Source organism: Coloeus monedula, assembly GCF_965178545.1.
Source record: "Coloeus monedula genome assembly, chromosome: 40".
NCBI classification, from domain to species: domain Eukaryota; kingdom Metazoa; phylum Chordata; class Aves; order Passeriformes; family Corvidae; genus Coloeus; species Coloeus monedula.
In genome coordinates this window covers 334,707-350,806 of record NC_138820.1, presented here as the reverse complement: position 1 = coordinate 350,806, position 16,100 = coordinate 334,707, and the positions used below count along the sequence as shown (strand labels likewise).

The 16,100-nt window shown below is 61.6% G+C and overlaps 1 protein-coding gene across 1 annotated transcript in view; it reads right to left on the bottom strand.

The window, feature by feature from the left end:
- Nucleotides 1-15,404, bottom strand: part of CHD3 (chromodomain helicase DNA binding protein 3) — a 72,303-nt gene extending 56,899 nt beyond the window's left edge. Inside the window, exons 1-5 of the mRNA XM_082300474.1 lie at nt 14,867-15,404; nt 4,340-4,458; nt 1,797-1,985; nt 1,301-1,425; nt 129-367 (exon numbers count right to left, since the gene is read on the bottom strand). Coding sequence (XP_082156600.1) covers nt 129-367; nt 1,301-1,425; nt 1,797-1,985; nt 4,340-4,458; nt 14,867-15,149 — 955 coding nt within the window. The 5' untranslated portion in view covers nt 15,150-15,404. The remainder of the gene's footprint in view (nt 1-128; nt 368-1,300; nt 1,426-1,796; nt 1,986-4,339; nt 4,459-14,866) is intronic.
- Nucleotides 15,405-16,100: the final 696 nt, after the last annotated feature.

Genomic DNA, 16,100 nt, shown 5'->3' with positions numbered 1-16,100 from the left:
CCCAAAGTCCCTCAGGAACCCCCAATAACCTCCCCCCAAAGCCCCCAACCCACAAGAACCCGACCCCCCTGAGCCAGAGGGTCTCCCCCCCCCCCCTCCAGACCTCCCAGTTGGGGAGGGGTCCCCACCTTTGCCCTCCTTGGTCTTGGCCTTGCGCAGGGGCGGGGGCGGCGCCTCGGGGGCCACGGCGGCCACGGCGGCCGACACCTGCTCGGCCACTGCGGCCGCTGCGGCCGCTGCGGCCGCGGCCACGGCGGCAGCCGAGCCCTTGAAGGGGTTGTTGGCGCTGAACTCCCTCCACTTGGCCCCCAGGATGGTCATCATCTTGGACATGGGGATTTTGGGGTTCTTCTTGGCGATCAGGGGCCTGCAAAGTTGGGGGGGGGGGGGGCAAGGTGGGATGGGGATGCAAAGGGGTGGGGAGGGCTTGGGATGTACCCTGGGGACTTGGGGTCAGCAGGGAGAGCAGAGCTCTGGGCCTTCTGGGGTGTCCTGGTGGCCACAGAGCGTCCCAGGATGGCCCCGGGGTCACTCGGGATCCCAGGATGGACCCAGGGTCACTCGGGATCCCAGGATGGACCCAGGGTCACTCGGGATGGCCCCGGGTCACTCAGGATGGCCCCAGGGGTCACTCAGGATCCTGGGATGGCCCCAGGGGTCACTCAGGATCCCAGGATGGCCCAGGGGTCACTCAGGATCCCAGGATGGCCCCAGGGTCACTCGGGATCCCAGGATGGCCCCGGGGTCACTCAGGATGGCCCCAGGGGTCACTCAGGATCCTGGGATGACCCCGGGGTCACTCAGGATGGCCCCAGGGGTCACTCAGGATCCTGGGATGACCCCGGGGTCACTCAGGATGGCCCCAGGGGTCACTCAGGATCCTGGGATGGCCCCAGGGTCACTCAGGACTCTCTGGGTATCTCTGTGTGTCCCCCCCCCAGGTCCCTGAGGTGTCCCCCAGCACTCCAGGGGCACCCCCAGACTCTGGGATGCCCTAAAAGGACCCCCACCCAAATACCCTGAGGTGTCCTCCAGCACCAAGAGGGACCCTCCAGATGCCCCCCAGCACCCCGAGGTGCCCTAAAAGGACCCTCCCAGGAGCCTCAGATGCCCTAAAAGGACCCCCCAAACATCCTGAGGTGTCCCCCAGCACCCAGAGGGACCCTCCAGATGCCCCCCAGCACCCCAGGACCCTCCAAGGAGCCTCAGATGCCCTAAAAGGACCCCCCAAACATCCTGAGGTGCCCCCCCAAACCCCCAGGGGGACTCTCTGGGACCCCCGAGGTGCCCCCAGCCCCACCTCATGAACTGGCTGAAGGCCTTGTAGTTGGTGAGGGTGTGATAATCCTCCTCGGTGAACACGTGGTCCACGTCCTCCAGCCCCCAGGCCCCCAGCAGCTGCGCCGAGGATTTCTGCTCCACCGCCTGCTCAGGGTGGACACCGGGGGACACCGGGGGGACACGGCAGAGACGGACGCCAGGACGGGGGACAGGGAGGAGGAGAAGGGAACACGTCACTTTTGGGACCCCTGAAGCTCCCAGCGTGGGTGAGGGGATCCCCACAAGGACCAGAGGGGAGATGGGACCCCTCCCCCACCCCCATCATGGGCACCCCGAGGGGTTTTGGGACCACCACAGGGACCCTCACAGTGATGGGACCCCACAGAGTGACAGAACCCCCCCCCCCACGGGTGTCGGGACCCCACAGGACCCCCCTGCCCCGGTTCCCCGCACAAGGCGGGAGTGGGGGAGCCCCCAGTGCCCCCCACGCCGGGGTGGCCACCCCCAGGCCGTACCTTGACCTTCTGCCCCCCCTCGTCGTCGGCCTTTTTCCGCCTCTTGGTTTTCTTCTCCTTCTTCTCGCGGTGCTTCCTCCGCCGCTTCCGCGCGGCGCCGCCGGAGTCGCTGCCGCCGCTCTCCGACTTCTCCCGGTACTCCTCGCGCGGGTACTCGTCCCGCTCCGACTCCAGCTCATCCTCACTCACCTGCGCGGGTCCCCAAAAACACCCCAAAACCTGACACTGACCCTGAGACCCCCCCCCAGTCACACCAGGACCCCCTGAACCACACGAGGACCCCCATCCCAGTACTCTGCCTGCTCCGACTCCAGCTCATCCTCCCCAAAAACACCCCAAAACCTGTCAGTGACCCTGAGACCCCCCCCCAGTCACCCTGAGACCCCCTGAACCTGACACTGACCCTGAGACCCCCCCTCAGTCACACCAGGACCCCCTGAACCACACCGGGACCCCCATCCCGATACTCGTCCCGCTCCGACTCCAGCTCATCCTCACTCACCTGCGCGGGTCCCCAAAAACACCCCAAAACCTGACACTGACCCTGAGACCCCCCCTCAGTCACCCTGAGACCCCCTGAACCACACCAGGACCACCATCCCAGTATTCTGCCTGCTCCCACTCCAGCTCATCCTCGCTCACCTGGGCGGGGTCCCCAAAACTGGCACTGACCCTGAGAGCTCCCCTCAGTCACCCTGAGACCCCCTGAACCTGACACTGACCCTGAGACCCCCCCTCAGTCACCCTGAGACCCCCTGAACCTGACACTGACCCTGAGACCCCCCCTCAGTGACCCGGAGACCCCCCCCCCCAGTCACCCTGAGACCCCCTGAACCACACCGGGACCCCCATCCCAGTACTCTGCCTGCTCTGACTCCAGCTCATCCTCCCCAAAAACACCCCAAAACCTGTCAGTGACCCGGAGACCCCCCCTCAGTCACACCAGGACTCCCTGAACCTGACACTGACCCTGAGAGCTCCCCCTCAGTCACCCTGAGACCCCCTGAACCACACCGGGACCCCCATCCCGGTACTCTGCCTGCTCCCACTCCAGCTCATCCTCGCTCACCTGGGCGGGGTCCCCAAAACTGGCACTGACCCTGAGAGCTCCCCTCAGTCACCCTGAGACCCCCTGAACCTGACACTGACCCTGAGACCCCCCCTCAGTCACCCTGAGACCCCCTGAACCACACCGGGACCCCCATCCCGGTACTCGTCCCGCTCCGACTCCAGCTCATCCTCACTCACCTGCGCGGGTCCCCAAAAACACCCCAAAACCTGACACTGACCCTGAGACCCCCCCTCAGTCACACCAGGACCCCCTGAACCTGACACTGACCCTGAGACCCCCCCCTCAGTCACACCAGGACCCCCTGAACCTGACACTGACCCTGAGACCCCCCCTCAGTGACCCGGAGACCCCCTGAAGCACACCAGGACCCCCATCCCGGTACTCTGCCTGCTCCCACTCCAGCTCATCCTCCCCAAAAACACCCCAAAACCTGTCAGTGACCCTGAGACCCCCCCCCAGTCACACCAGGACCCCCTGAACCACACCGGGACCCCCATCCCGGTACTCGTCCCGCTCCGACTCCAGCTCATCCTCACTCACCTGCGCGGGTCCCCAAAAACACCCCAAAACCTGACACTGACCCTGAGACCCCCCCTCAGTCACCCTGAGACCCCCTGAACCACACCGGGACCCCCATCCCGATACTCGTCCCGCTCCGACTCCAGCTCATCCTCCCCAAAAACACCCCAAAACCTGTCAGTGACCCTGAGACCCCCCCTCAGTCACACCAGGACCCCCTGAACCACACCAGGACCCCCATCCCGGTACTCTGCCTGCTCCCACTCCAGCTCATCCTCGCTCACCTGGGCGGGTCCCCAAAACTGGTACCGACCCTGAGACCCCCCCTCAGTCACCCTGAGACCCCCTGAACCTGACACTGACCCTGAGACCCCCCCTCAGTCACCCCATGACCCCATCAGTCATCCCAGAACACCCATCGGTCACCCCCAAGAGTCCTTCACCTGTCCCCAGACCCTGTGAGGACCCTGAGAGCGTCACCTGTCCCCAGACCCCGTCAGCTGTCCCCAAGGGCCTGACCCCCACCCCCTGACCCTGTCACCTGTCCCTGACCCCATCCCTGACCCTGTCACCCGTCCCTGACCCCTGTCCCTGACCCTGTCCCCCACCCCCTGACCCTGTCACCTGTCCCTGACCCCATCCCTGACCCTGTCCCCCACCCCCTGACCCTGTCACCCATCCCTGACCCCTGTCCCTGACCCTGTCCCCCACCCCCTGACCCTGTCACCTGTCCCTGACCCCTGTCCCTGACCCTGTCCCCCACCCCCTGACCCTGTCACCTGTCCCTGACCCCATCCCTGACCCTGTCCCCCACCCCCAGACCCTGTCACCCATCCCTGACCCCTGTCCCTGACCCTGTCCCCCACCCCCTGACCCTGTCACCCATCCCTGACCCCAACCCTGTCCCCTGTCCCCGTCCCCGACCCCCATCAGCCGCCCCAGCAGGACTCACCAGTTTTTTCCGTTTCCGGGGTTTTCCGGGTTTGTTTTCTTTCTGTTTCCGGGGGCCCCTTTTCTTCTTCTTCACCCCCAGGGCCCCCTCGAGGCCCCGCAGCAGCTCCTCGTCACCATCTGTGGGGACACGGCGGCCTGAGCCACGGGGACAGGGGACAGGGGATGGGGACAGGGAACGGGGATGGGACAGGGGACGGGGACAGGGAACGGGGACAGGGACAGGGACAGGATGGGGACAGGGACAGGTGGCTGTGCCACAGCCCTTCCAGAGCCACCAGGATGGTGACACACACAGGGAAAGGTGACAAGGACAGGTGACCTTGCTGAGGTCCCCAGGATGGTGACAGAGACGGGTGACAGGGACAGGTGACCTCGCTGAGGTCCCCAGGATGGTGACAGGGACAGGTGACAGCAACAGGTGACCACGCTGAGGTCCCCAGGATGGTGACAGGGACAGGTGACAGGGACAGGTGACCACGCTGAGGTCCCCAGGATGGTGACAGGGACAGGTGACAGCGACAGGTGACCATGCTGAGGTCCCATCGGTGGCCTGAGGGTGACAGGGACACGACCCCCTAGAGCCCCAATGACCTTTTCACCCCTCTTTTCACCCCAAACCGACCAACCCTCGGTTGGATGTACTGCAGCAGGTTTTTTGGGAAAAACCCCAACTTTTTGGGTAAACTGAAGGATACCAAAAGCAGCAGCCACAGCCCAAGGCCTCTCCACCGACGGTACCAGCAACACCCATTTCCCACCAGCAAAAAAAGGGGGGAAAAAAACCACCAGAAATGGGATTTTGGGGTATTTTTACTGGCGCCTGTTTTCTTCCCCTTCTCAATGTTTTCCATTGCGTTTTGGGGTAAAATCACAGGGGTTTGGGGATATCTTGGGTCATTCCTGGGCTGGAAATCCAACATCCCCACCCCGGGGTTTTTTCCATGGATCTGGAGAAAACACCGGCGCCTCCAACCGCTGGCGCAACCCCTGCCATGATTTCATCCCGTTTTCCCATCAGAAGCCCCTTTTTCCTCCTTTTTATTCCCAAAACGAGGGATCAACTACTCAGCACAGTGACAAAACACCGGTGTCACCATCACAGTGACCAAGTGACAGCAGAGGATTCCCCAACCCTCACATGGAGACAGTGGTGTCACCGTCACAGTGACCGACTGATGGCAGAGGATTCCCCAGCTCTGGCTCTGGGGACAGCGGTGTCACCGTGACAGTGACCAAGTGACAGCAGAGGATTCCCCAACCCTCACATGGGGACAGCAGCGTCACCGTGACAGTGACCGACTGATGGCAGAGGATTTCCCAGCCCAAGGCCCAGGGGACACCGGTGTCACCGTGACAGTGACCAAACAGCGGTGTCACCATCACAGTGACCGACTGATGGCAGAGGATTTCCCAGCCCAAGGCCCAGGGGACAGCGGTGTCACCGTGACAGTGACCAAACACCAGCAGAGGATTCCCCACATGGGGACACTGTGACAGTGACTGAGTGACAGCAGAGGATTCCCCAACCCTCACATGGGGACACCGTGACGGTGACCAAACACCAGCAGAGGATTCCCCAACCCTCACATGGGGACAGCGGTGTCACTGTCACAGTGACCAAACACCAGCAGAGGATTCCCCACATGGGGACAGCGGCGTCACCGTGACAGTGACCGACTGACAGCAGAGGATTCCCCAGCTCTGGCTCGGGGGACACCAGTGTCACTGTGACAGTGACCAAACAGCGGTGTCACCGTCACAGTGACCAAACACCAGCGAAGAATTCCCCAGCTCTCACTCGGGGGACAGCGGTGTCACTGACGGCAGAGGATTCCCCAACCCTCACATGGGGACACCGTGACAGTGACCAAACACCAGCAGAGGATTCCCCAACCCTCACATGGGGACAGCGGCGTCACCGTGACAGTGACCGACTGATGGCAGAGGATTTCCCAGCCCAAGGCCCAGGGGACACCGGTGTCACCGTGACAGTGACCAAACAGCGGTGTCACCATCACAGTGACCGACTGATGGCAGAGGATTCCCCAGCTCTGGCTTGGGGGACAGCGGTGTCACCAACCGCCAGCAGAGGATTCCCCAACCCCTCACATGGGGACACCGGTGTCACCGTCACAGTGACCGACTGACAACTGATGGCAGAGGATTCCCCAGCTCTGGCTTGGGGGACAGCGGTGTCACCGTCACAGTGACCAACCACCAGCAGAGGATTCCCCAGCTCTGGCTTGGGGGACAGCGGTGTCACCGTCACAGTGACCAACCACCAGCAGAGGATTCCCCAGCTCTGGCTCGGGGGACAGCGGTGTCACCGTCACAGTGACCGACTGACAGCAGAGGATTCCCCAGCTCTGGCTCTGGGGACAGCGGTGTCACCAACCGCCAGCAGAGGATTCCCCAACCCCTCACATGGGGACACCGGTGTCACCGTGACGGTCACCAACCGCCAGCAGAGGATTTCCCAAGCCCTTTGGCCGAGGGCCACCGGCATCCCCGTGTGACGGGGGGCCACCGCGCATTCCCGCGGCCCGTCCCCGGGGCGGTGACACCGCATCCGTGTCACGGCCCCGGCTGTCCCCGCTGCTTTGGCAGCCGCTCGGGGGTGACGCCGGCGAAGAGGTGTCACACATCTGCCCGGTGCCTCCTGCCAGCCGCTGGCACGGCCCCCGCCCGGCGCGTGCCTGTCCCCCCGCGGGTCCCCCCGCGCCGTCACCCGCAAATCCCCGCAGGGGAGGGAGCCCCCGATATCCCCGAGGAAAAAAAAAAAAAAAAAAAAAAAGAGGGAGCAGGGGGGGTGGGGGAAGGACACACCGAGTGCGGGAGGGGAGCTCGGTGACAGCGGGTGCCAAGCCTGGCGTGGGGACAGGAAGCAGCACCCGGCGCTGCCGGGGTCACATTCCAGCCTAATCCCTTGGCACCGCCGCCTGCCAGCCCCGGGCTGCCGGGCCGGGCGCCGGGACCACCGGCAGCGCCGACCCCGTGGGGGTAAAAACCCCAAAACCTCCCCTTTTTCCGCCTGGTTGTTTTTTGGGGTTTTTTTTTTACCATGGCGGCAGCGCCGAGGCCCAGCCCGCCCTGTTTCTCCCCCCCCCCCCTCCACACACACACACTCCCCGCCTCGCTCTCCAAATTCCCCTTTTTCCTGCTTTTTCGCCCCAAACCATCACCTGGGGGTGTTGCCGGGGACACGCGGCCGCTGGCGGGGATGGGGCCGAGCCCCTGCGGGCCCGATCCTGCCATTTTTGGGGGTGTTTTTTTTTCCGCCCCCCCCCAAAAAACCCCCAATTCCAGCCCCCCCCCCGGGCCCATCGGACATGCGCGGGGAGCCGGGGCGCGTTGGCAAAGCATCAACCAGAATTTTCCACACACGTGACGCTCCCACTCCCCGCACCTCGAGAAAAAGGAGAAAAAAAAACCCTAAAAAACACACACACACACAAAAAAATAAAATAAAAAAATAAACCACCCCACCCGAGGAGAGAGAGATCCCCTCTCCCCTCCCAAAAATAAAAAACAAAACCTCACCCCCCCCCCCGGGTGGGATGAGGGGAAAACGCTGGGAGAGGGGAAATGGTGGAAATTGCAAACGAAACGGTGAAAGGAGAGGGGGGGGATAGGTGGAAAAATGGAAAAAATGTAGCGAAAACCACAATAAAAAAAAACACACCAAAAAAAAAAAAAAAAAGGGAGAGAGAGAGAGAAAAAAGGGGGAGTGATTCCGGCAAAGGGGAGGAAGGAGTTGGAACAAAGAAAGAGGGAGGAGAGCTCCAAAATAGGGGGAAAAGGGAAAAAAGTGGGGGAAGAGGCACAGCGGGGAGTGAGGCGCCGCTTTCCCCCCGCTGGAAAAAAAACCCGATTTGGGGTTTTTTTTGGGGTGTTTTTCCCCCAGTTTTCCCGCTGGAGCAGCCGGCCAGGCCTTTGCTCTGCAACTTGGTGCCAAAAGTGTGGAAAATCTCCAGTTTGGGTTAAATTTTGGGGTGGGGAGTGGTGTTTTAAGGGAAAATTCGGTCGGTTTGGGTGCTCCCCCTCCCCGCTCTCCGGAGCTGCGGCGGCCTCGCCATTGTTCTCCACTGGGATGGGCTGGAAACGGCCAAAATCGGGGAAAAAGACGCAAAAAAACCCCTCAAACCAACAAGTTTCAGCTGTGGAGGAGGGGGAGGAGTTGGATTCCCGCTGGGAAAATGGGGGAAAAGTGTTATTTCACCTCAAATCCGGGGAGAGAGGCCGGGCTGCTGCTGATCCGGGGAGGGGGGGAAGGTTAAAAATGGGTAAATTCTGCTCTGGGGAGAGGAACGCTAATAAAAATGGGGATTTTGGGGGGTTGGGGGGAGGAAAAGGGATAAAAAACGGGGATTGGGGGGTGTTTGGGAGGGAAAAGGATAAAAAATGGGGATTTTGGGGGTTAGGGGGAGGGGAAAGTTAAAAAAATGGGGATTGGGGCTGTTTTGAGAGGGAAAAGGATAAAAAATGGGGATTTTGGGGGGTTAGGGGGAGGGAAAAGTTAAAAAAAATGGGGATTGGGGAGTTAGGGGGAGGGGAAAGTTAAAAAAATGGCGATTGGGGCTGTTCTGAGAGAGAAAAGATAAAAAATGGGGATTTTGGGGGGTTAGGGGGAGGGGAAAGTTAAAAAAATGGGGATTGGGGCTGTTTTGAGAGGGAAAAGGATAAAAAATGGGGATTTGGGGGTGTTTGGGAGGGGAAAAAGGATAAAAAATGGGGATTGGGGCTGTTCTGAGAGAGAAAAGGATAAAAAAATGGGATTTTGGGGGGTTAGGGGGAGGAAAAAAGGATAAGAAATGAGGATTTTGGGGGAGGGAAAAGTTTTAAAAAGTGGATTTAGGGCTGACACGGGGGTGTCGGTGTGGCCCACATGGAATACTTGAGGGATAAGAGAGCAAAAAGAATTCAGGAATTGGGCAAAAAGTCCAGGAAAAGGCAAAGGAAAGGGCTGGGGAAGCAGCGGGTCAGGGAGGCCCGGCTGGAAGGTGAGATTTGCCCATTTCTGAGGAGTTTGGGGGGGAAAACGGGAGGTTAAAATCCGGTTTTATTCATTTCGGAGCTTTTCTGGAGAAGAGGGAGCTGGAAAATCAACGTGCCCATTTCCGAGCGGTTTTGGCGGGGGTTAAAATTCCAATTTGCCCATTTTTAAGCATTTCGGTGAGCTCTGTTAATCCAGATGTTCCACTTTCTGAGCACTGTGGGGGGAAAACTCCCAAATTTACGCATTTTTGAACAATTCTGGGGGAAAGCAGGGGTTTGAAATCCAAAGTTACTCATTTCTAAGCTGCTCCAGAAACATAAATTGTTCTGAAATCTGAATTTGCTCGTTCTCGGGAGCTCCAAAATTCACATTTACCCATTTCTGAGCATTTGGGAGCAAAAAAAAGGAGTCTAAAATATAAATTTAGTGATTTCTGGGCATTTCAGGACCAAAGAAAAGGTTCCAAAACCAGGATTTAACCCTTTTCTAAGCATTTTTTTTTTAGGAAAAGGGGGGGAGCTAACCCCCAGATTTACTCATTTCTAACCTTTTCCAGCTAAAAAAGCATCAAAAATCTGAATTTCTCCACTCCCGAGCATTTTCAAAGTCAGTGGCTTCACTTTAAAGCTGATTTTTTAACCAAATTGACTTGTCTGGCCTCTGAGATGCTGTTTCCCCTCGTCAGTTTGAGGCCAAACTAGAAAAAAGAATCCAAGAAATTTAATTTGGGAGAAAAATGGAAAAAAATTTCTCAATTTTGGACCAAAATTGGTCAATTTTAGGGCCCCATCTGATGGAAAACCACCAATAAAGGAGTTTGAACCCCCACAGTGAGAAGCTGGGTAGGAAAAATGGGCATTTTGGTGCTAAATCCTCATTTTTTTCCACATTGAACACCCACAGGAGGAGTTCTCAGGTGCAGGGATGGAAGCAGAGAACCCCACCCGGGGCTGAAATTTGGGGTGAAGGCTCAGCTGAGTCAGCAGCACCGAGAGGTGGTGGGTGGCAAATAAAAGGAACCCCGATAAAAGCCGATAAAATGCGATAAAAGCCAATAAAAGATGATAAAAGCTCAATAAAATCCCACGGGAGCGGCTCCTGGGGTCAGATCAGGCGGGAATTGGAGGGACCTGGGGACAACGGGGACATCTGAGGGCACCCAGAGCCCCCAAAGAGCTCCAAGTGGGGTGGAACAGCTGATTCAGGTCCTGGCAGGGAGAAACAGCCCCCAAACAGCTCAAAGTGGGGTGGAACAACTGATTCAGGTCCTGGAAGGGGAGAAACAGCCCCCAAACAGCTCAAAGTGGGGTGGGACGACTGATTCAGGTCCTGGCAGGGAGAAACAGCCCCCAAACAGCTCAAAGTGGGGTGGAACAGCTGATTCGGGTCCTGGCAGGGGAGAAACAGCCCCCAAACAGCTCAAAGTGGGGTGGAACGACTGATTCAGGTCCTGGCAGGGGAGAAACAGCCCCCAAACAGCTCAAAGTGGGGTGGAACAGCTGATTCAGGTCCTGGCAGGGGAGAAACAGCCCCCAAACAGCTCAAAGTGGGGTGGAACAGCTGATTCAGGTCCTGGCAGGGGAGAAACAGCCCCCAAACAGCTCAAAGTGGGGTGGAACAACTGATTCAGGTCCTGGCAGGGAGAAACAGCCCCCAAACAGCTCAAAGTGGGGTGGAACAGCTGATTCAGGTCCTGGCAGGGAGAAACAGCCCCCAAACAGCTCAAAGTGGGGTGGAACAACTGATTCAGGTCCTGGCAGGGAGAAACAGCCCCCAAACAGCTCAAAGTGGGGTGGAACAACTGATTCAGGTCCTGGCAGGGAGAAACAGCCCCCAAACAGCTCAAAGTGGGGTGGAACAGCTGATTCAGGTCCTGGCAGGGGAGAAACAGCCCCCAAACAGCTCAAAGTGGGGTGGAACAGCTGATTCGGGTCCTGGCAGGTACCTACAGACCCCATCACCCCACACCATGGGGCGCAACAGCCACCCTGGGTCCTGTCAGGTGCCCATCACCTCACGCTCTGGGGTCAGCACCCACCCCAGGTCCTGTCAGGGGACCACCAGCACCCACTGCCCCACACCAACAGGCAACCTGGGTCCTGTCAGGTGCACAGCAACACCCGTCACTCCACACGATGGGGTCAGTACCCACTCCAGGTCCTGGCAGGGCACCACCAGCCCCCGTCACCCCTCATGACGGAGTTCAACTCCGGGTCCTGGCAGCCACACAACACCCCACACACAACGGGGTGTGACAACCACTCTGGGTCCTGGCAGGGACACAACAGCCCCTGTCATCCTCACTGTGGGGTGCAGCACCCACCTCAGGTCCTGGCAGGGACACAACAGACCCTGTAAATCCACACGACAGGGTGCAGCACCCACTTTGGGTCCTGGCAGGGACACAACAGACCCCATCATCCCACACGATGGGGTGCAGCACCCACTTTGGGTCCTGGCAGGGACACAACAGACCCTGTAAATCCACACGAAGGGGTGCAGCACCCACTTTGGGTCCTGGCAGGGACACAACAGACCCCATCATCCCACATGACAGGGTGCAGCACCCACTTTGGGTCCTGGCAGGGGACCTCTGGCCCCCATCACCCCCCAGCCCCATCACCTGTGGAGTCCTCAAATCCCCCTCGGGCTCCTGCCACCATCGGGTCCCCTCAGCCCCAGTGTGGGGTGGGAGGTGTCCCCACACATGGGTGGCCACCCAGTGACACCCGCGGGGACACCCAGGGGGACACCCAGGGGTGTTTACAAACACCTCCCTCCCTCACACCCCAGCCCTGGTACCTCGGGAAGCGCTGAGGGGACGGTGGGGATCAGAGGGTCCTGGTACTGAGGGAAGCTCCAGGAGGAGCTGAGGGGACCGGGGAAGGGGCTCAGGGGGTCTCTGGTACCTCTGGGAGGAGCTGAGGGGACCGGGGAAGGGGCTCAGGGGGTCTCAGTACCTGCGGGAGGAGCTGAGGGGACAGCGGGGCTCGGGGGAATCTCGGTACCTGCAGGCGGCCCTGGGAAGCCCTGAGGGACCGGGGCAGATCGGGGGGCTTGGGGGTCCCGGTACTTGCGGGAAGCTCCGGGAAGAGCTGAGGGGAGTGGGGAAGGGGGTCAGAGGGTCTCCGGTACCGCCGGCAGGAGCTGAGGGGACAGTGGGGCTCGGTACCGCCGGCAGGAGCTGAGGGGACAGTGGGGCTCGGTACCTCCGGGAGGAGCTGAGGGGACAGTGGGGCTCGGTACCTCCGGGTGGAGCTGAGGGGACAGTGGGACTCGGTACCTCCGGGAGGAGCTGAGGGGACAGTGGGGCTCGGTACCTGCGGCAGGAGCTGAGGGGACAGTGGGGCTCGGTACCTCCGGCAGGAGCTGAGGGGACAGTGGGGCTCGGTACCTCCGGGAGGAGCTGAGGGGACAGTGGGGCTCGGTACCTCCGGGAGGCTCTGAGGGGACAGTGGGGCTCGGTACCTCCGGCAGGAGCTGAGGGGACAGTGGGGCTCGGTACCTCCGGCAGGAGCTGAGGGGACAGTGGGGCTCGGTACCTGCGGCAGGAGCTGAGGGGACAGTGGGGCTCGGTACCTCCGGCAGGAGCTGAGGGGACAGTGGGGCTCGGTACCTCCGGCAGGAGCTGAGGGGACAGTGGGGCTCGGTACCTGCGGCAGGAGCTGAGGGGACAGTGGGGCTCGGTACCGCCGGCAGGAGCTGAGGGGACAGTGGGGCTCGGTACCTCCGGGAGGAGCTGAGGGGACAGTGGGGCTCGGTACCTCCGGGAGGAGCTGAGGGGACAGTGGGGCTCGGTACCTCCGGCAGGAGCTGAGGGGACAGTGGGACTCGGTACCTCCGGCAGGAGCTGAGGGGACAGTGGGACTCGGTACCTCAGGCAGGAGCTGAGGGGACAGTGGGGCTCGGTACCTCCAGCAGGAGCTGAGGGGACAGTGGGGCTCGGTACCTCCGGGAGGAGCTGAGGGGACAGTGGGACTCAGGGGGTCTCGGTACCTGCGGGCACCTCCGGGAAGCGCTGAGGGAGCGGGAAGGGGGAGCTCGGGAGGCGGCCCCGGGAAGCTCTGAGGGGCTCGGGGGGGTCTCAGCGGTACCTGCGGGAGCCTCTGGCGGCCTCAGGAAGCTCTGAGGGGCTCCAGTGGCCGTAAGCTCCGGGGGGGCGCTTGGGGGGGTCCCGGTATCTCCGGGAAGCTCTGAGGGAATCAGGGGTGGGGGGCACTCGTGGCTCTCAGCGATACCTCCGGGAATCTGTGAGGGCTCCGGGGGTGGGCGTCACTCGGGGGGTCCCGGCGGACCTGCCGGGAAGCTCTGAGGGCTCGGGCGGGGAGCTCTGAGCGGTCACTCGGGGGGTTCCGGTACCTCCGGGAATCTCTGAGGGAATCGGGGGTCCCGGTAACTGCGGGAATCTGTGAGGGGCTCGGGGGCAGAGGTCACTCAGGGGGTCCCGGTGGTGCCTTCAGGAAGCTCTGAGGTGCTCGGGGGGTCCCGCTAGCTCCGGGAAGCTCTGAGGGCTACGGGGGGAGCACTGAGGGGTCACTCGGGAGGTCCCGGCGGTACCTCCGGGAAGCTCTGAGGGGTCAGTCGGGGGGTCCCGGTAGCTCCGGGAAGCTCTGAGGGGCTCGGGGGTGGGGGTCACTCGGGGGGTCCCGGCGGTCCCCCTCGGGAGCTCTAAGGGGTCACTCGGGGGGTCCCGGCGGTACCTGAGGGAAGCTCTGAGGGGCTCGGGGGGGAGCTCTGAGGGGTCACTCGGGGGGTCCCGGTCCCTCCGGGAAGCTCTGAGAGCTCGGGGGGGAGCTCTGAGGGGCTCGGGGGGTCCCGGTACCTCCGGGAAGCTCTGAGGGGCTCAGGGGTGGGGGTCACTCGGGGGGTCCCGGCAGTCCCTCCGGGAAGCTCTGAGGGCTCTGAGGGGGGAGCTCTGAGGGGTCACTCGGGGGGTCCCGGTACCTCCGGGAAGCTCTGAGGGGTCACTCGGGGGGTCCCGGCGGTCCCTCCGGGAAGCTCTGAGGGGTCACTCGGGGGGTCCCGGCGGTCCCTCCGGGAAGCTCTGAGGGGCCCGGGGAATCCCGGTAGCTCCGGGAAGCTCTGAGGGGTCACTCGGGGGGCCCCGGTACCTCCGGGAAGCTCTGAGGGGCTCAGGGGTGGGGGTCACTCGGGGGGTCCCGGCAGTCCCTCCGGGAAGCTCTGAGGGCTCTGAGGGGGGAGCTCTGAGGGGTCACTCGGGGGGTCCCGGTAGCTCCGGGAAGCTCTGAGGGGTCACTCGGGGGGTCCCGGCGGTCCCTCCGGGAAGCTCTGAGGGGTCACTCGGGGGGTCCCGGCGGTCCCTCCGGGAAGCTCTGAGGGGCCCGGGGAATCCCGGTAGCTCCGGGAAGCTCTGAGGGGCTCAGGGGTGGGGGTCACTCGGGGGGTCCCGGCGGTCCCTCCGGGAAGCTCTGAGGGGCCCGGGGAATCCCGGTAGCTCCGGGAAGCTCTGAGGGCTATAGTGTGGGGGGGGGAGCTCTGAGGGGTCACTCAGGGGGTCCCGGCGGTTACCTGCGGGCGCCTCCGGCGGCCCGGGCGCGGCGGGCGCGGGTGGCGGCGGCGGCGGCGGCGGGAGCGGGGCCGGGGCCGGCCCAGCGAAGATGTCGGGAGCCCCTCGGTGCCCAGCCAAGAGCGCGGCAGCGGCGGCGGCGGCAGCAGCAGCAGCAGCGGCGGCGGCGGCGGCGTCTTCCTCCTCCTCTTCCTCGTCGTCCTCCTCGTCGTCGTCCTCCTCGTCCCCCTCGGACACCGCCATCTCCTCCTCCTCCTCCTCGTCCTCCCTCAGCGGGGACGCCATGGCGGGGTGAGGGGCGGGGGGCCGGGGGGGGGACCCTCGGCGCGCGCCGCTCCCACCGCCCCAAACCGCCCCCGCCGCTGAGGGAGGGTGGGGGGGGGGGGGGTGGGTGTGGGGGGAGGGGGTGTCGGTGTGAGGGGAAAGTGAGGGGGGGGCGGGACCGGGGCGACCCCCCCCGGGCCGGGCCCGGCGGGGCCGCGCGGGGGGCGCGGGGGGGGCGGCGGCGATGGGTTGAAAAACGCCCGGATCGGTTAAAATCGCCTCAGGGCGCGGGAGGCGGCGGGCGGCGGGACGGCGCCGGCAGCGAAAATGGCCGCCCCGGGTGTAATTTTAAAATAAACCCCCCCCACCGCAAAAAAAAAAAAAAAAAAAAAAACAACAAAAAACCAAAAAAAAAAAAAAAAACAACGCGACGAGAGAAAAGGTAAAAAAAAAAAAAAAAAAGGGATAATGATAATGTAATAATAATAATCAAAACCACACCCCGGTAAAGGGGGAAGGGGGGGTGTGGGGGGGGAGGAAAGGCGGAAAAAATTATGGAGAAGGGAGGGGTTAAAAATGAGGGAAAACGGGGAAAATGAGGGGGGGGGTGGTGCCCCCCCCCTCCCTCCTTGAGGGGAGGGAAAAAAAAAAGCGCAAAATGGCCGAATGAGGGGTTTTTTTTAAAGTTGCCCCACACACACCTTGGGGGAGGAAGGAGGGTGGAAAAGAGGCGAAAAAAGCCTTAAAAACGCGCAAAAAAGCGACAAAAAGCAACCCCGCGAAAGGGGGAGGGGAATTGAGGAGGGAAAAAAATTTAATTTATATTTAAAAAAAAAAAAAAACAAACAAAAAAGGAGGAAAGGGAAGCGTTCGGGGGAAGAATGAAAGAAATAAAGGGAAGAATTGAAAAGGAGTTAAATCGGAGGGGAAAGAAAGGGTGAAATGAAAAAATGGGGTGGAAAAATGGAAAAG